The 19,682-nt window shown below is 47.5% G+C and overlaps 2 protein-coding genes across 5 annotated transcripts in view; one reads left to right on the top strand and one right to left on the bottom strand.

Moving 5' to 3' along the window:
- OSGEP (O-sialoglycoprotein endopeptidase) overlaps positions 1-3,527 on the top strand; it is a 33,164-nt gene extending 29,637 nt beyond the window's left edge. For 2 of the 3 annotated variants that reach the window (XM_032957455.2, XM_032957456.2), the window contains exons 11-12: positions 626-724; positions 3,232-3,527. In XM_032957455.2, coding sequence (XP_032813346.1) covers positions 626-724; positions 3,232-3,271 — 139 coding nt within the window. In that variant the 3' untranslated portion in view covers positions 3,272-3,527. The remainder of the gene's footprint in view (positions 1-625; positions 725-3,231) is intronic. The other variant, XM_076068338.1, reaches the window with a different exon arrangement.
- A 2,993-nt stretch (positions 3,528-6,520) lies between these two features.
- BRCA2 (BRCA2 DNA repair associated) overlaps positions 6,521-19,682 on the bottom strand; it is a 28,989-nt gene continuing 15,827 nt past the window's right edge. For both annotated transcript variants that reach the window (XM_076068337.1, XM_032957462.2), the window contains 9 exons: positions 17,147-17,302; positions 16,403-16,550; positions 15,720-15,829; positions 14,780-14,987; positions 13,792-13,958; positions 12,361-12,499; positions 11,444-11,715; positions 9,415-9,609; positions 6,521-7,564 (listed from right to left, as the gene is read on the bottom strand). In XM_076068337.1, the coding sequence (XP_075924452.1) occupies positions 6,992-7,564; positions 9,415-9,609; positions 11,444-11,715; positions 12,361-12,499; positions 13,792-13,958; positions 14,780-14,987; positions 15,720-15,829; positions 16,403-16,550; positions 17,147-17,302 (1,968 nt within the window). In that variant the 3' untranslated portion in view covers positions 6,521-6,991. The remainder of the gene's footprint in view (positions 7,565-9,414; positions 9,610-11,443; positions 11,716-12,360; positions 12,500-13,791; positions 13,959-14,779; positions 14,988-15,719; positions 15,830-16,402; positions 16,551-17,146; positions 17,303-19,682) is intronic.

The raw sequence follows: 19,682 nt of genomic DNA, 5'->3' as shown, positions 1-19,682 counted from the left end.
GTAAGATTGTGTGGGGAGAGGTAGTGTAAGCGGTTAGTGCATTGTGCTACGAACCCGGCGACCCAAGTTCGATACCCGCTCACGGCCAACACCAGTGACGATTATCTGAACCGGTCCTGGGCTCCCCTAGGTTCACTCAGCACCTGGTGCAGTGTGTAAACATTGCCACAGAGGAGACAAAGGTGGTTGCGCGTGATGCTGGCCACCCACCCACTCGTGTACCGTACCGGCCTTTACAGGTGCTACTCGCTAACAGCACTTGCCCCAACAGTCTTAAGGTTATACAGGGGATCTTTGTCTTTGTGCACGAGGGGAGTGGTGGTGCAGTTTAAGCGTACTGTGGTATGAACCTGGCGACCTAAATTGAATTCCCACACAGACAACACGGGTGATGGATCTGAACCAGCCCTCGGTCGACTCATCCTCAAATGAGTACCGCGTGTGGTGTGTAAACATCAGCATTGGGAAAACAAAGGTGGCCTGGCGTGGTGCTGGCCAGCCACCCCGTGTGGGTGCCGGCCTTTGTAGGTGCTGGCCTTTGTAGATGCACGCCGACTGCATTTGCCCCAAACGGCCTATTAAAGGCTATCCGGGGGATTTTTGTGTGCACACATTTGTGTTTCAGGTTCTGCATCGACAATGGAGCGATGATAGCTCAGGCTGGTTGGGAGATGTTCCGATCAGGCCTCACAACAGAGATCAAAGACTCATGGATAACGCAACGGTAATGTAATTCATTGAGCTGCGTTTAGAGTATTTGGCGGCTATACATTTCCACTGTTCTTTGGTTCTTTCGGTAAAGTCACATAGTTAGAAATAAAATCAAACAAATTACGACATTTCGATCGCAACACAATCGACCTTCATCAGGTGGCACTGATACAGCCGGACAACCGCTGACATAGGAGAAAGCTGCTGACAACAAGAGTTTATAAAGGGTTGTGGTGGGCCCAACCCAAGGGTAAGTGGGCAGAGCTAGAAAAGGAAGAAGGGGGGGGAGGCAAGGGGGGGAGGGTGAGAGGGGTGTGGGTGCAGGTGATCGGTAGAAGGCAGAGAGACGCTGTGCCTGTGGAAGGCAGAGAGACGCTGTGTCTGTGGGGCATATGTGAGAAATTAGCATGTAAATGTAAATTAGCATGTAAACAGGATGAGGCTGGGGAATGTCGCCCTGTTAATGTGAGAAATTACAAAACGGCAGGCAGTATGGAATTATTACAGCAAAATCCGACCGATCTGGTTAATAACGTCCTTCCAATGGTTGCTCAGCTTGTACCCATCTTCCTGGTTAAAATTATCTCTGTGTTTATATATCTGGATGGCTTCATGCACAAATCTTTGAAGGTAGCCCGGCAGTTTGCAGAGCACCTTGGTCTCGGAAAAAAACAATATCGTGCGAGCCGACAGCGTTATAACAATGGTCAGCTACGGCAGAGGTATTTGTTCTGCCGTGTTTAAAATCTGCCTTATGTTCACGAACACGGTCCAAGACGTCGTTTTCATTTCCCCAATGTAACTGCTGCCGCAGGTACAACTTAGTTTGTAGACTCCAGGGTATTGCATGTCAGGAATGACCTCCTTCACAGATGGGATTAGATCATGGATTTTGTGTACTGTATTGAATCGTACCTGGATCTTGTGTTTGTTTAAGATTTTGGAAATCTTTTTGGTAACACCTGCTATGTATGACAAGATCCAGGTCCGATTCAATATAGTACACAAAATCCGTGATCTAATCCCATCTTTGGAGGTCATTCCTGACATGCAATACCCTGGAGTCTACAAACTGAGTTGTACCTGCGGCAGCAGTTACATTGGGGAAACGAAATGACATGTCTCGAGACCGTGTACGCAAACACAAGGCAGATTTGAAACACGGCAGAACCAATACCTCTGCCGTAGCTGACCATTGTTATAATGCTGTGGGCTCGCACGATATTGTTTTTTTCCGAGACCAAGGTGCTCTGCAAACCGCCGGGCTACCTTCAAAGATTTGTGCATGAAGCCATTCAGATATATAAACACAGAGATAATTTCAATCGGGAAGATGGGTACATGATGAGCAACCATTGGAAGGACGTTATTAACCAGGTCGGTCGGATTTCGCTGTAATACTTCCATCCTGCCTGCCATTTTGTAATTTCTCACATTAACAGGGCGACCTTCCCCATCCTCATCCTGTTAACATGCTAATTTACATGCTAATTTCTCACATTGGCCCCACATGCACAGCGTCTCTCTGCCTTCCACAGGCACAGCGTCTCTCTGCCTTCCACCGATCACCTGCGCCCACACCCCTCACCCTCCCTCCCTTTCTTCGTTCTCTAGCTCCGCCCACTTACCCTTGGGTTGGGCCCACCACAACCCTTCATAAACTCTTGTTGTCAGCAGCTCTTTCTCCTATGTCAGCGGTTGTCCTGCTGTATTGGTGCGTCCTGATGGTCGCTTGTGTTGCGATCGAAACGCGTGATTTATTTTATTTATACCTACGTGACTTTACCGAAAGAACCAAAGAGTATGGATTCCTGCAGTCACGAAAGCTTCAGATCATCATTTCTACTGCGTTTGAGCTATCATTTATGGGCAGGTCGCTTCTGAAAAAGTGATAGCTCAGTGGGCCTTACTTGGTAACATAGTTAATGGACAGTTTTAATCAAAATACCTATAATTACTTATAAATGACATAAAAATGTTACCAATTATGAATCCTGGTATTAGTTTAATAAAATAAAGTTGTTAAATTACTGATCTTTTAACTATGATACAAAATATAAGCATGTTTAAACACAGTTGCTGAATCCAGGCCCAAAATGTCGAGGCCAGCAATAAAATAGCACTAATGAAAGGTGTCGTCACATTTCTTGAACTGAGCAAGGTTGTAATAAGAAGATTTGGGGCTAAAGAGACGATGGGAGATAATTCCCAAAAGCCGAGCAGTGTGAGGGAAGAAGCAGAAAGTGCGACGTGGGAACACTCCGCACCTCCGATGAGCATGGTTGGCTATGTAAGGTGCAAAAGTAGTTAATCATACACCGCACTACTCCGCACCTCCGATTAGCACGGTTGACGATGTACGGTGTGAAAGTTTAACATACGTACATATATGCTGGAACATTTCAGCTGATTCACTCTTTCGTTGCTCGTTTGTACAAATCTCTCCTGGGAAACGCACCGCGCTGCCTGTGTAATCAACGTTGTTGCCGGTCTCTTCCTTTTTTCTGTTGTGCTCCACAGATTCCGTACGGACGACATGGAGGTGACTTGGAGGGATTAATTGAAGCAGAGAGAACACAATTCCTGTTGTTCTCCGAAGTTGGCGATCCACCCGATATATTATCTTGTATATCTTTGTTTTCATGAAAAACTGTAATATTCCATCAACTTTATTGCAGTTAAAGGTTTGGTTGAGTACTTGACAAGAAGATTATAGATTTGAAGCTTTCGTGACTGCAGGAATTACTCGTTGGTTCTTTCGGTAAAGTCACGTATGAAGAAAATAAATTAAATAATAATATAACACGACTTTTCAACTGCAACACAAGCAACCGTCATCAAGTAAGAATGAATGAGAAAACAAACATAGCAAACTGAGAAATATAACGCAATACAACACAGAGTCTGCTAACACAAAAGTCAACATCCTACCTGGTTGATTACGTTCTTCCAAAGATTGCTATATTTGAGAGACAAAACACAGACACGGAGACACATAGAGACAAGCAGAGAGAGACACACAAGCAGAGAGAGACACAAAGAAACAGAAAGACAACGCCTCTGTGTCGAAGCCTTAGAGAGAGGGGGGGGGGGGTGGGGCAGAGAGAGAGGTGGGGGGGATAGGAGTAGAGAACAATGAGAGAGTTGTGTGGAATTCCTGCCCATAGCGGCTGGAGGAGAGACAATGGACTTATACTCAAACAAGCACGGCAAAATTTTGAGAGAGAAATAGGAAGTTATAGAAAATAAATTAAGTAAAAATTAGGAAGTGTAATGTAATGCAACACAGTCGGTTAACACACCGTTAACGCATAGCCTGGTTGATTACGTTCTTCCAAAGATTGCTAAATTAGAAGTTGCATTGTATTACTTCCTAATTTGACTACATGTTTTCTCAACTTATTTCTCTCTAAATTTTGCCGTGCTTATCTGTTTCACACTTAACATCTAATTGAGCAATCTTTGGAAGAACGTAATCAACCAGGCTATGCGTTAACTGTGTTAACCGACTCTCTGTGGTGCATTGCATTACACTTCCTAATTTTACTAAATTTGTTTTCTCAAACTTCCTATTTCTCTAAATTTTGCCGTGCTGGTTTGTTTATAAGTCCATTGTCTCTCCAGCGGCCGCTATGGGCAGGAATTCCACACAACTCTCTCATTGTTCTCTACCCCATCCCCCCCTCTCTCTCTGCCCCCCCCCCCCCCTCTCTATTTAAAGCCTCGACACAGAGGCGTTGTCTTTCTGTTTGTCTAAGTGTCTCTCTCTCTGCTTGTGTCTCCGTGTCTGTGTTTTGTCTCTCTCTCAAATTTTGCAATCTTTGAAAGAACGTAATCAACCAGGTAGGGTATTGACTTGTGTTAGCCGACTGTGTTGTATTGCATTATATTTCTAAGTTTGCTATGTTTGTTTTCTCATTCATTCTTACCTGATGATGGTTGCTTGTTGCAATCGAAACGTCGTATTCTATTATTTAATTTAATTTATTTCTACGTGACTTTACCGAAAGAACCAAAGAGTAAGAAGATAATAGCTATACAGTGCTTCAGAGAGCACGGTGGTGTTACACTGTATGGAACAATATTAAAGTTTGGTTTGCAACTGGGATTAAACCAGGGGCCTTGGCCTCTGTCACCTGCCAGTGCACGTGCTGTTGGTACTTTTGTTACGGTTATTGGTGATAATGGTGATAATTGTTGTATTAGTGGTTACTGGTGGTGATGATAACAGTGATATATTTGGTAGTAGTATTTGATGTGGTGGTGATGATGCAGGATGTGCAAGTAGGAGTAGTGGATGTAGTTTACATGGTGATGCTGAAAGTTGTAGTGGTTATGGTGATGGTGGTATGAAAGTGGCTGCCACGGATCTAGTGGTGGTGGAAGTGTAGGTTATAGTCTGGTGGTGGAATGATTTTGAATCTGGGGGGCAAGAAAGCATCGGGCTCAAGTCATATCAAGTCACCAAGGAGGGTTCACATAAGTTATGGGGAGACAGAAAACCTAGATCTTGCCCCACCACCTCCCCAGTCTCAGGTCAATGGGAAATCCCACACCCTTGTCAATGACACATCAGCCAGTGATCCATTATACTTGTGTCAGTGAGCACAATTGGCTAATCATCCCATGGACATTCCTCACAACACAAGCCAATCGTTTAAAGCACATGCATTTTCATTGGTATTGACCAAATATCCCATTGCTGAATATCACCTGCAAATTACTCAATTGGGGTTTACTCATGGAAACATCGTCCCCGACTACCTGTGGCACCTTGAGACATTGTGAAAGGTGTCGAATAAGCGCAAAATGTTATTGCAAAAACTTGGCAGGACCAAAGTTAAAAAGTCTCGACTCGGGCTTTGCTGAGTAAACAAGCGTAATAACTGGCACTTTTAACCTCAAACAGCACAGACAAGCTACTAACAGTTTCTGTAACGAGGACTAATGTTCGTAATATAATGCCTCTAACATGTATGTTGAACTTCTTTTGCACGGTACGTAGCCAACCGACCTTTGACAGTTGAAAGCATGAAACAATAATACTAGCTAAATGGAGCGAGTGGTCAGTTGCTGTTTACCCCTGGGCACGGCGATAAGCCTCAGCGTGTAACCCACATTGTAAGTTTCCGCTGTCGCTGCTGCTGTGTACATGTCAGAGAGAGAACGGTGTCCTTAACCTCACTCGATGTGCTTCTGCGGCCGTCTGGAACGCTCTTCCAATAGGAAACCACTGGAGCTATCCACTTAAATCCAGATTAGAAACTAATTTCTTTAGAACTGCTTTTTGTGTTGAATTTGTTGTCCTGCCCTCGCACCTCCGATGACTACGATTGGCTACATACTTTGGGAAAGACGTTCAACATACATCCACTCAGGTCCTCCCCACCCGCTACCCTTGCTATTATGAAGCTTGTTTATTCAGGAAAGCCAGAAAGTCTCAATACTTTTTCAGGAGGTTCCTGCCAAGTGTTCACACTTGGCGATGAAGTTTGTGTGTCACGCCAATTAATTATTTTTAAGGTAAAATGTTGCATTATGTTTTGGCCAATACCGGTACATTTTTTACGTCATTTTGTATGTAGCCTTGGGAGGAAACTGGCAGAAATCCCATGCAGAACAGGGGGAGAGAACATACAAGCTCCACACGGAAAGACACCTGAATCAGGAATCAAACTCGGGCTCTTCTTACTTTGAGGCACAAGCGTTACCACTGCGCCACCCTGCTGCCCTTGTAGACAAAGTAACACTCGTAATGCCGTACACTCAGGGGGCAGCGGTAACTCAGGCCACATGTTTGAAGACCACATTTCACAAGACAATGTTTTCTTTAATTAACAAAGCTTCACACAGATGTCACAACCCACGAGTTGCATTTTTCTTTCAGCCAAAAATACACGCGTATGTATATGAAATACCAAATGCCAACGTCTGGTATTAACCTTTTTTTTATTACAGTATGTCTTAAATCTAAGTCTATTAACAACAATGAAACTGAATGTTGATTTGATTGAGGTTACGCCAGGTTGTATTGTCTCAGATTTTCCTGCAAGCAGACTCCTTTCTCATGACACAGTGAATGGCACGCTGCGATTCAGCAGAATGGGTGAGCAGTGAGCTGTGCTTGCATTGACCGTGCAGATTCCTAGCTTTGCCTGGGATCAGTCTCCTTCATCCACAGCCGGCGCACTTCGGGTCCGCAGTGACCCCCCCGACCCACACCTTGTCCATGGCCCAACAGGCCGTACGCAGACGCGCGGGGGGGGCACCCTGGGCCTGCTCACGCCGTGTGGGCCACATTGGGCGGCACGGGCCCAGGGGCTGTCGCGCCACTCGGGGCTGGGACGCGCTCCCCGCCACTTGTGCCCGAAATGGCCGCAGCTTCTACTTTGCCGGCTGCCGCATCCAAAGAGGCGTCGCTTTCCTGAACTGCAGACTTGTAAGGGTTGCAAGCGTGGCCTTGTGTTTGTTTATGCAAAAGAGCCTGAGTATCGATCATCATGAGATCTTCATCCGCAACAGAGTCTTTGGGGAATTCATCTTCAAAATGCGCAGAAGAGGACTGGTTTGTGGGCGTGCTGACAGGTGGGGTGTGAGGCCTTGGTGAGGCTGCGTGCGGCTTTATATGCAAGATGGCGGGTGGATTAGCCTGTGGGCTGGCGTGTGGGCTGGCGTGTGGGTTGGCGTGTGGGTTGGCGTGTGACGGCCCGATGCTGCTTTCAGAGTCGCCACGTACGTAGCGTGGCGCACGGAAGGCTCTGCGGGCCACTGGCGTGGAGGTCGCGACGAGGGGAGACACGGGCGGAAGTGAAGGGATTCCGTTCAGGTAGCTCAGGCTCCTCTTTCTTTTTTCCTGAGCAAGATCATTAAAACAGTCGTGACTCATCAATGTGGCACAATGGTAACACTCGTGCCTCACAGCTATAAGGACCTGAGTTCGATTCCCGAATCAGGTTCCTATCTATGTGCAGTTTGTATGTTCTCCACCTGTTCTGTGTGGGTTTCCTCTGCATTTTCCTATGTCCTCCCAGAGATAAAACATATAAACCACACAATGTAACCGGTATTGGCCAAACATTCCAATGCTGAAAAATTACCTGCAAACTACTAAATTGGTATTACACACTCTTTGGTTCTTTCGGTAAAGTCCATAGAAAATAAAATAATAGAATACGACGTTTCGATTGCAACACAAGCAACCATAATCAGGTAAGAGTGAATGATAAAACAGACACGGAAACAACATAGGCAGACACACATGCAGAGAGAGACACACACACACCAAGACACGCCGAGCGAGACACACACCAAGACAAACGGAAGGACAACGAATCTGTGCCGAGGCCTTAAATAGAGAGAGGGGGGGAGGGGCTGGGGCAGAGAGAGGACTGGTGAGGCGGACAAACGAGGGGACCAGCGGACAAACGAGGGGACAAGGAGAGAGCAGTGTGGAATTCCGGACCAGAGTGGCCGGAGAAGAAAATGGTTTCGAGCAAGAAAATAGGAAGTTTGACAACAAATTTAGTAAAATTAGAGAATGTAATGTAATGCAACGCAGAGAGTCGGCTAACACACAGTTAACGCATAGCCTGGTTGATTAACGTTCTCCCAAAGATTGCTAAATTAGAAGTAATGTGTGAGTTGTGAGTAAACCCTCCACGTAGAGGTGGTTCAAACTAGATCCTCCTTCACCATCGGAAACCTCATTTGCCAGCAACAATATGATAATTGTTTTTTTTTAGCCTTTTATCTGGCATCTTCTGGTCCAACACCATGTGAGACGAGGCTCTAAAGAAAGCTGTCTCGGGTGTGGACCAATCAATTTCAAGGACAGTGCATCCATTATCAGAGTTGTTGTTTTTTGTTTACATTCCAACCGCAGGTATTGTGGTCAATGTAAACATGACTCCTTGTAAAAAAGGTGCCAGTTTTGTTGCCAGATAAAAGGGTAAAAAAACAATTATCATAGATCCTCCTTGCTTGTCTGTTCCACACTTCTAATTTAGAAATCTTTGAAAGAACGTTAATCAACTAGACTATGCGTTAACTGTGTTAACCGACCCTCTGTGTTGACCGACCCTCTGTGTTGACCGACCCTCTGTGTTGCATTGCATTACACTTCTTAATTTTACTAAATTTGCTTTCTCAAACTTTCGATTTTCTTGCTCTAAACCATTGTCTCTCCTACGGCCACTGTGGTCCGGAATTCCACACTGCTCCCTCCTTGTCCCCTCGTTTGTCCGCCTCCCCAGTCCTCTCTCTGCCCGGCCCCTCCCCCCTCTCTATTTAAGACCTTGGCACAGATTGTTGTCCTTCTGTTTGTCTTGGTGAGTGTCTTACTCAGTGTGTCTTTGTGTGTGTGTCTCTCTCTGCATGTGTGTCTGCCTATGTTGTGCTCGTGTCTGTGTTTTATCATTCATTCTTACCTGATGATGGTTGCTCGTGTTGCAATCGAAACGTCGTATTCTATTTGTATTTGATTTTCTACGTGACTTTACCGAAATAACCAAAGAGTAATTCCTTCAGTCACGAAATCTTCGAATCGAGTTTGGTATTACACACTGCAGCATAAGCAGCAGCATCACTCCCCTGCTGCAACAAACACTTTATAGAACCCTCATGAAAAATTCTAGAGACTCAGCGAGGCTCTCGTGGGTAAACGCGTTGTTACATTATTACTCGTGTAGAGGGCGCAGGGCCTACCAGGCTGATGGAGGCTGGGCTGGCTCTGGCGGCCGCGGCACTGCTATCGCTGCGCTGCAAACCGCTGCCGCTGCGCTGCAAACGGCCACCGCTGCCGGGGCTCGGCTTCTCCGCGAGCGCGACGCGACACTCCTCTGGCTGTGCTCCATGCCCCAGAAGCTTCTCCTCTACCTCCTGAACAAAGCTCTTCACATCCTGCATGGACACGGCGTGACACAAAGTGAACACAGGTGACAGAGCGGACACCGTGGGATGCAGCGTAACGCAGTGTGGACACAGCATGACACAGCATGACACAGAGTGGACGCAGTGTGAGAATGGACACAGCATGACACAGCGTCACACACAGTGTGGACACAGCGTGTGACACAGCGTGGACACAGCACGACACACAGCAAGGACACAGCGAGGACACAGCGAGGACACAGCGTGACACAGCGAATAAAGTGACATTGGTCGCTCTTATGTTATACGGTGTGGGCATTTCCGGATACTGCAGCAACTTCAGCAGAGAGGTTATGGGTCTTATTTTGCATCAGCACCTGTTGGAATCTATATTCGGTACCATTACATTGCACCCATTGGCTCATAGGCAAATCAAAGTCCAAGCGATTTCCTGCTCAAATGAGCATTACCGCGGTGCTCATCTGTTTACAGCCTTGAGGCAGTGGTGGAAATTCCACATGCCGATGGTAGGAATGAGTTTACGTATACGACAACCACTTGAATTCCCCACAGACCAGTATAATTGTATCAACCCAGTAGGCACGAATAGCCGAGCCGACCTTCCCTGCAGGAGTCAGACTCGCGAGCCAACCACCCGCTGCCGAGCGGAGCAAGATGTTATCTACCTCGCCTGGTATACAGGAGGTCGTGGGTTCGATGGCGACTCTGACTCCTGTTGTATATTTGGAATTTGCATTTTCTCTCCAGGGTCACGTGGCTTTTTCTCCAAGTCATCTGGTTTTTCCCTCCACATTTAGAAGTCACATGCTTTTAGAGTATTTGGCTGCAATAAATGTCCACGTGATAAGCCGCTTCGTTGAGCTATCGTTTGTGACTAGGTCGCTTCTGATAAAGATCTGGTAAAATAAAAAAAAGTTTAGAATTTCTCCACAACTCTGGATGTCGCCTGATGAGACTGGTTGTAATTACTGGCAAAACGTCGCAGTACTAGAATTGTAAATTTTGAAGGTTTACTCTCCAACACACCGATGAACTAGTCACTAATTGGCATGTTTTAATCTTGATTTTAAGCTTTCGTGACTGCAGGAATCCATACTCTAAAGTTTTTTCGGTGAAGTCACGTAGGTAGAAAAATAAAATAAAACAAAAAAATATTTCATGACGTTTCAATCGCAACACAAGCGGTCGTCCTCAGGCGGAAAAAATAATACAGCATTGGAACTGCTGAACCAGCGAGAGAGCTGTTACAACAAGAGGTTATTTATGTGGCGATGGGCAAGCAAGGTGCCTCTGCATTAACGGGCTGGGGTCTCACTAACATGGCCACCTCTGCTCCCTTAACATCGATGTATCGATGGTTCTGGCTGTGTGATGGGCTTTGTGTCTCACTGGCGCGACCACCGTTGCGGTGGTTCTCTTGCGTAGACGCGCTTGCCTCAGTGCAGTTGGCAGCGCCGCAGCTTGTGTTACACATAGACGTGACATTAACTTGCTAATCCCCCTTATCTCCCTGCCTAATCTCTCCCATCAAAATAGTGCTAATCTCCCATTAACACTGCTGTTGTGCGCATATGCGGTGACGATACTATTATGCGGCGCCGGAAGCTCATTTCATGCTAATCTCTCTCCCTAATCTCCCTCATGAACACAACTGATGTGCTTGCGTCCGGGGATGGCATCTTTTCTTTACGTAACAAACCTTACTAATTGGTTGCGTCGGGTGGTGGCGGGTTTAACGACACTTTTGTGTTTACGCAATCTAACCCAAAAAAATATATCTCAAGGCATTTATAGTTAAGTTGAGTACGCCTCACACCGGTACGTCACCCTCGCGCCGCTTTACCGGAACGGCGGCTCTCAGGGCGGAATGTCTGTGGCGCAGATGCTGCTCCTTGGGGTTGAGGGAGAAGCTGGAGAGCTCCCCGGCAAACAGCACGGGGGTGGCGGTGCCGGCGCGCGGCGCTCCCGCCGGCCGCCACTGCAGGTTGGTGATGGCGAGGACAGCCCGTGGGCGCACCAGCTCCTCGGCCGCAGCCGCGGCCAGGCCGCCCCAGATGCGCACGTTCGCCAGCCGCCGGCCCTCGTCGGCCAGGACCACAGTCTGAGTTCCTCCCCCTGCCGGAGCCGGCAGTAAGGAGCAACGGTGGAATCAACAAACACCAAACGTTGCCTGTTAGTAACAGTAATCATCTGGACTCAAAATCTAAACTAAACTATTTGTATTTTACCAGCTAAGGCCCAATGAGCTATGCAGCTCTTTTTCAAAAGTGACCTGGCCACAAATGATAGCCCAACGAAGTGGTTTAACGGTCTGTTGTCTCTCTCTCAAATTTAGCAATCTTTGGAAGAATGTAATCAACCAGGTAGGGTGTTGACTGTTATGTTAGCCGACTCTCCGTGTTGTATCGCATTATATTTCTGTTACTAGGTTTGTTTTATCTTTCATTTGTACCTGATGATGATTGCTTGTGTTGCAATCGAAACGTCGTATGCTATTATTTAATTTATTTTATTTCTACGTGACTTTACCGAAAGAACCAAAGAGTAATTCCTGCAGTCAAGAAAGCTCCAAATCAAGCATTAGAATGATTTACTTACAAACAAGCTCTACATGCCATTAGCACTGCAACTTCAGATTAAAATGCGTTTTTAGATGCCCTCTGCGCATACCTGAATCGTTTGTTCAATAAATACTTTCGGAGAAATATTTTTAAGTGTTTTAAAACTCCGCACAGGGCATGGAGGTGCATACGCCCGTACCTGCCAAGCTTTGTATGGAGATCACGATGCCGACAACGTCTAGCTCCGAGTATGGGGGCCAGAAGTCGGGCAATGACAAATCGAAGAAGGCCACAGCCTGCCTTGGCTGGTAGATGGTGCCGATCAGCGCCTCTGAAGCCTGGGCCACGGCGATGGAAGGATGGAACGCGTTAAATTACAAATCACCTTACAGTTTTTTCTCTTCCTTTGTCTCTGTTCCAAACAACTGTGGTCATGGCCCCATGTCACAAGACGAAGGAACCTCCATTCAGAGAAAACACCCAACGAAACAAAATCGTATCACTACACTCGTTTACTCAGAAAAGCCTCACCTAGGACAAAGACTCTCATTGAGGAGGGTCCTCTCAGTGGGGGATCACGATTGCCGTTTCCCAATCGAGTAAAGTGCGAGTCGATTTTGACCTGGAGGTACGTCGCACCGTACGTAGCCAACCGTGCTCATGGGAGTTGCGGGAGAAAAGACGACAACCTACTTGTTGGAATGACACCACGGGATAGTAAATGCCCACTGCGAGTGAAGCAGACAAGAGTGGCAAGGTATTTTATGGTTACTGTTACAACCGCAGTAAAAACCAGGGCCGTCGCCGGATTCGAACCGCAAACCCCTGTGTTACGGCCCCGGTTCAATGCTGACTGCTTCTCAAGCATAAAGCAATGCAAAAGTAGCCAAATAGATTGCACTGGACAGAAATCTAAGCACTTGAATTGTTTGATGCGATGATAATCACACTGTTTGGGAAAACTATACTAACTTTTTTTTAATAATAAAGTTTTTCCCCTTTTTTCTGGCAACAAAACTGAAACCTTTTTACAAGGATTCATGTCTGCATTAACCACAATACCTGCAGTCAAAATGCAAACAAAAAACATACTATGATAATATATGCATTGTCCTTGAAACTGATTGGTCCACACCAAGGGACGGCTTTCTTTTGAGCCTCGACCCAACTGGTGCTCGACCAGATGACGCCAAAAGGCGTACAGCTCAAAGACAATGCACTATCAAAGTAATGAGGGCTCGGGGTGAGCATCTACATCATTAGACCTCCTTTGCCAGTACCAAAACTTGTTTTTATTTTACCAGGTAAGGCCCACTAAGCAATATAGCTCTTTTTCAAATACGACCTGGCCACAAATGATAGCCCAAAGAAGTGGCTAATCACGTGTAAATTTATAGCAAGGCAAATACTTTAAACGCATGTTGCGAAATGTAGAGGGAAAAACTGGAGGATTCAGAGAAAAATGCACACGACCACCGGGTTCGAGAGAGATGCCGCAAACTCCAAATATACAGGAGACATCAGGGTCGGGATCGAATCCACGACCTCCTGCAAAGCAGGCGAGGTAGTTAACATCTCGCCACCGTGGCACCCCCACGCCTCAATAGCCTCAAAGGTCACCTCTAGCTACCTGCATTTGCTGGTACTTGGTCTTCTTGGAGGATGCAAGCTGCACGTCTCCGGCGTCAAGATGCCCTCTGCCCTGCGACGCAGCCAAGTGGTGAATGCGGAAGCGCAGCCCCTCCCTGAGCAAGCAGTGCAGCTCCGGCACTGGCCTCCAGATGCTCAGTATGTTCCCTGTGCGGTCACATACACAGTCCCAATACAAAACCAATTGGCAAGGTGGCTCGTAACCGGCCATTAATTACACACTTCATGCATGTTTTGCCTGTAAACTAAATGAAGTCGACGTGATACAAATAGCGGTTTTGTGGGTTGGGCTGCAGGTTCGGTGTTTCCCCTCTCAAGCTCTCGCCATGCGCAACTGCGGGCAGCGTTCAATTGAGCTCCGGAAGAAGCCCGCAGCGGTGCGCGGTAACGGCCGCTGGGGACGATGTCATAACTCCCGCTGTGCCAGCCAATCGGCTACCAGGAATACAACCCACGTAATGTGGCCACCACGCCAGTCACTCGCGCAACGTGGCTATGACGACACGATTGTTCTATTGTTAGATATAACACAGATGGTGTCACTGGCGTGCGCACCTGCTCATCCCTGTCTCCGCGCAATCACACAGATCCCAGCTGCGTTGGTAAACTACGAGGTCTGGACACGGTGAGCCCAAGTCACTTTTTCGGCGGGGAGGAATAACAAAGTCCAATTAAAAATATCACTTGGTATAGTAGACGCATTGACAACGACGAGACTAGCTCGGAATCCTCACTGGTATCTGGATTAAGTGAAAACAAATGTCAGAACGACACGTAAATATTCACCAGAGCGTCTCTGCCATACCACGTGAGAGAAAAATTTCACCACAGGACCAAAGGCACGTTTGTATAGAGGGCCAGGCATTGTGATACCGTTAAGTTGAGACGATGCTCACCGTTATTCTGCATCACGAGACCGAGCCGAGTATACGAGGGCCCAAGTGGACGCACCAGGCGGGCGTTGGTACCTGCCGTGTGCGACCTTCCGCGATCGTCTCCGTAGCTGGCGACCCGCAGCTTCCACAGCGCACAGACGTCCCTCTGAGTGCCGCCGCTGGAGCCGTCCGCGGAGGAGAGGGCCTTGCACAGCTCGGCCTGCATCTCGGTCCTCTTCTGGTCAGCCAGGCCCTGCCGGTGGCTGTGCAGGGTCCTTGCCTGCTCATGACTCAGGCACGACTGCAGCCCACATGAATTCAACAACACACACAGCTGTGTGCAGCAGTGCACGAAAAATAGCTCTCTGCCTTATCCAGAGCACCAGCTCAAAATAATTGAATTGTGTGGCCATTTTGTCGCCTAGATCACCAATTCAAAGACAAAACTCTGAATGAGTTTAGCCCTCATTTTGACTCATCAGTACGGTACAGCCATCAATGTTCGCTGCCGCCACATGCCTCTAAAAACCCCATATACGGACAGGATTTGGACCGTTATACTATGGGGACCCGTTTAACACTTGGCTAACGGCAACTAGAATTCACATTTTCCTGTGGTCATGGTGTGTTCGTCATTGACAAATGTAAATAGTCGCAACCAAAAAACGTGGTGGCATTCATCATGAGCAGGCCACAGAAGTCAGTGCTAAGAAAAAGGCTTGGCAGTGAACGGCAGTGGAATTACGAGCTCGGGATAAACAAATCTGGAGTGAAACTACGTCAGCTATCACACACCCAACAAAACACAAGACCAGACATAATTTACAAATTGAATATTTTCCAAAGAACGGTGACAATCCCTATGGGCCATACCGTGTTCACGTCATAATTACTGCTCCAGGGAAATGCAATCAGGGAGTGGACTAACATTGTTGCTTCTTCGTGACCAACAAGACGCTCAAACGAAACACAGACACCCGAAATTCAGTAGCTCTGCGATATTAATATCAATTGGTTTTCACACGTTCATTACCTCCACATAGCAAGGATCCACTGAGTCCCTTATAGCCTCGTAGAGTTCTGCTCCGTCTTGCAGTGCCTGGATCTCTGCCATGCTCTTCCTTGGTTTATTTCTGTCCCGTCCTTTTCTCAAACAATGACAGTCATATCAGTGGTATTGTTGTTTCGCACATTGACCCAAGAGAGCCGGAAGTAGTTTCAAAACTCACTTCCATTAGACCACGACCCGACCTGTTTCCATTAGACCCATGACCCGACCTGCTTCCATTAGACCATGACCCGACCTGCTTCCATTAGACCACGACCCGACCTGTTTCCATTAGACCACGACCCGACCTGCTTCCATTAGACCCATGACCCGACCTGCTTCCATTAGACCCATGACCCGACCTGTTTCCATTAGACCCATGACCCGACCTGTTTCCATTAGACCCATGACCCGACCTGTTTCCATTAGACCCATGACCCGACCTGCTTCCATTAGACCCATGACCCGACCTGTTTCCATTAGACCCATGACCCGACCTGCTTCCATTAGACCCATGACCCGACCTGTTTCCATTAGACCACGACCCGACCTGTTTCCATTAGACCCACGACCCGACCCACGAGCGGCTCAAGCCCGACGTGAAGCCGCTGTTAGAGGCCAACCCGGAGCCGCGGCGGCAATGACAAGTGCGGCTGTGAGAGCACTACCCTTGTGCTGCTCGTCCAGGTCGTTCTCCAGCCGAGCGTAGAGGCTCTCCAGCGCTCGCTGCTGCTCGCCGCTTCTCCTACGCGCCTCCCGTTCCTCGGCGCGCTCGCTCCGGAACACGTAGCCCCCACTCGCCAGCTTCTCCATCCACTGCAAAAGCACCACCGGCAACACTTTGTCATCGATATCGTCACCACGTTTCTGTGCTCTTTGATCACAACTGTCGACGCTCTTGGGCGGCAGTACAGTGGGAAAGCTCACACCTCACAGCAACAAGGGCCCTGGGTTGGATTCCTGATTCGGTTTCCGTTCTGTGTGGAGTTTGCACGTTCTCCCCCTGCATTACACGAGTTTCGTCCAGGTTCTATTGTCTTTGAGTGGGTGAGCGATGGAGTGGGTGAGCGAGTGAGTGGGTGAGTGGTTGGGCGAGTGAAGGGGTGAGTAACTAGGTGGGTGGTTGAGTGAGGGGGTGAGTAAATAGGTGAGCGAGTGTGTTGTTTAGCCCTGCAGTGGTGGTTGAACGAAGTGTGGATGAGACGAACTAGTCAGTGTTTGGTGGAAAGAGTCCTCAACGTGGGTGGAGGAATTGTTGAGCGAAATTCAAGGGAACAGTAACCACGGTGACGAGGAGGCGACCGACTGCCAATAAGCAAGTGACTGGCGCCCAGTAGCAGTGGTTACTGCTCGGCTGCCCAGCGCTGGCTGCTACGAGCCTACGGGCGGGGGTGGTTGGCGTTGAGCATCACCTGCAGGGGGTAGACGCGCAGCACCACCACGTCCACGCAGCCTACGGCTCCGCCGTGCGCCAGCAGCGAGGACACAGCCAGGGGGAAGGGCCCCGGGTTGCGATAGAAGCCGAGGCGGGCGTCCCACCTCGCCCGCCTCGTGCTGTTAGCGCAGATCTGAGCAGAGAGGGCACAATTATAATACAATCCGTTCTTCTATAACGCCACGTGTTTTCATAACGCGAAATGGACATAACGCGATCGAGTAAATAGAGCTACGTCGTGTGAGTAGGAATAAGCAGTCGTATGGCTGCCTGGGAATAGCATCACACAAAACGGGATGCTGGTAGATACTTCTATCGCAGACTGTACTTTACCCTATATTATTTATTATATCGCAATTTTCCCAGAAAGAAGTGTTCTTTAGGAATGCCACTACCATGTTATAGGAGAACAGACTGTACTTTATCTGTGTAAAGCGTCATTCCTGCTTACAACATCACACATGCGGCGGCGGTGCCACCATCCGGCAGTAGCGCATTCGCCGCTTGTTGCAGAGGCTCTCCAATCTATTCCGGCGGGCCGCCTCCGGTTAATGCTGCCGGGTGCATTAACACTAAAAAGCTACGCTCCATCTGATTTATGGTGCCCATTAAATATCGCGAGGCGTAGTTCGCAAACAGGAGGTTGTCGTGTGTGCCGGTGTCACGATCCACAATGGAAATTCCTTAGTTTAACACGTAGGATTTCGCGACCAGTATTATTAATAATAAAACGTTTTTGGGCTAGATCGCATAAGTATGTGTCGCAACCTTCCAACCACCCGACACGGCCAATCAGTAAGAAATGTGTCACGTTAACAAAACGCCAATTAGTTACCGGTGTGTTTGAAGAGTGAATTCACAACATTTACAAATTGAGTACGACGTTTCGCTGGAAATTACATCCAGCATCTTAGGGCAATTTGCCAGAATAGTGAAGTCATCCACCTGCTTCCGGTCTTAAATAGTGCAGGACGACATCATCATTGAACCCCATCAGGTTTCGAGATCAGAGGCAGAGGCGGGGGGGTATTGTAATTATATAATAGACTAGCTTTACTACCCGGCTGCGCCCGGGACTTGGATTCACCACGACCGACCGCCTTTGTCTCCCCAGTGGCGATGTTCACACACCACACCAGTTACTCGTTTGAGGCTGAGTCGACCTAGGGGAGGCCCAGGACCGGTTCAAATAATCGTCACCGGTGGTGGCCGTGAGCGGGAATTGAACTCGGGTCGCCAGGTTCGTAGCACAGATGTGACGTCACAGCTCACTTACCGTGCAAAAAATATGCATTATTGCGCCCCTCCCCCCCCCCCAAATTTTTTTACCAAAGTGTATTTTTATAAATTTTGCATGGTGTAGTCTGGAAGTAAATTTCAAGTTGGCTGCATGTCGGGAAGTATGCTAAACATTTTGAACAGACACACATTCACAAATTTCCCTTTTATATGTATAGATTAGTAATCAGTTAATTAGCATGTGATTCCTCGATAAGGAATTGGAATATGTATTGTGTATTACTTAATAATACGCTTCCAGGCTGCGCTAAGCCTGTAGCTATCAGAGCATTTAAAATTATTTGTATTTCTTTCAATTTCGATGATTCTCTAATTAGTCTTGGCCAGTAATAATTAGTTTTATATAACACTTCAACGTTATCTAATTCAATTGAGTGTCCTTCTTGGCAAGCATGTTCTGCCACTGCCGACAGTTGTGTTTGAGATAATTTAATGTTCCTTTGGTGTTCTTTTAGTCTTACGCTAATGTTACGTCCCATCTGTCCAATATAGCATTTACCGCATAAGCAATTGATCCGATATACAGGGGCAAGACAGGAATTACCTCTCAACCTTCCACATCTGCATCCCCTCACATACCACGTGTTGTTTAGCTGCTGTTCGTTCTTCTATTTAAACTTAAATTAAACTATTTTTTTAGCAGGTAAGACCCACTGAGCTTTCTAGCTCTTTTTCAGAAGCGATCTTAATGAAGTGGCATATGTGGAAATTTATAGCAGCCAAATACTCAAAACGCATGTTGATTCTAAACGTGGAAGGAAAAAACGGAAGACCCTAGAAAAATCCATGTCACCATGGGGAGAGAGAGAACACGCAAACTCCAAATATACAGAACAACAGGTGTCACAGGGTCGGGATCGAACCCACGACCTACTGCATCCTCGGCGAGGGAGTTCACATCTTGCCACCGTGGCGCCTTTTTACCATGGCAATCAACACTCTGAACGTGATCAAGATTTTTGGAGGCCAAATTTCCCGACTGGACGACCGCATCAGCGCCATCAGGATTCGAGAATTATCAGCTACGTTTTCAAAATATGGCCATCCCAGCAGATGGAAACAATTTACTCCTCCAGGTCAACTCCTGGGGAACAAATAAAGGTCGACTGGCAGTTAACGATGTGAAACTAGCAAACACTGGCTGCAATGTATGCATGGATGTTGACCTTCTTCCGCCCCGTACGTAGTCAACCGTGCGAATCGGAGGTGCGGGT

Source organism: Petromyzon marinus, chromosome 20 (genome assembly GCF_048934315.1).
Source record: "Petromyzon marinus isolate PM22_M1 ecotype Great Lakes invasive population chromosome 20, UKy_Petmar_22M1.pri1.0, whole genome shotgun sequence".
NCBI classification, from domain to species: Eukaryota; Metazoa; Chordata; class Hyperoartia; order Petromyzontiformes; family Petromyzontidae; genus Petromyzon; species Petromyzon marinus.
The sequence above is the reverse complement of the archived record's forward strand: the minus strand, read 5'-3'. Positions and strand labels throughout refer to the sequence as shown.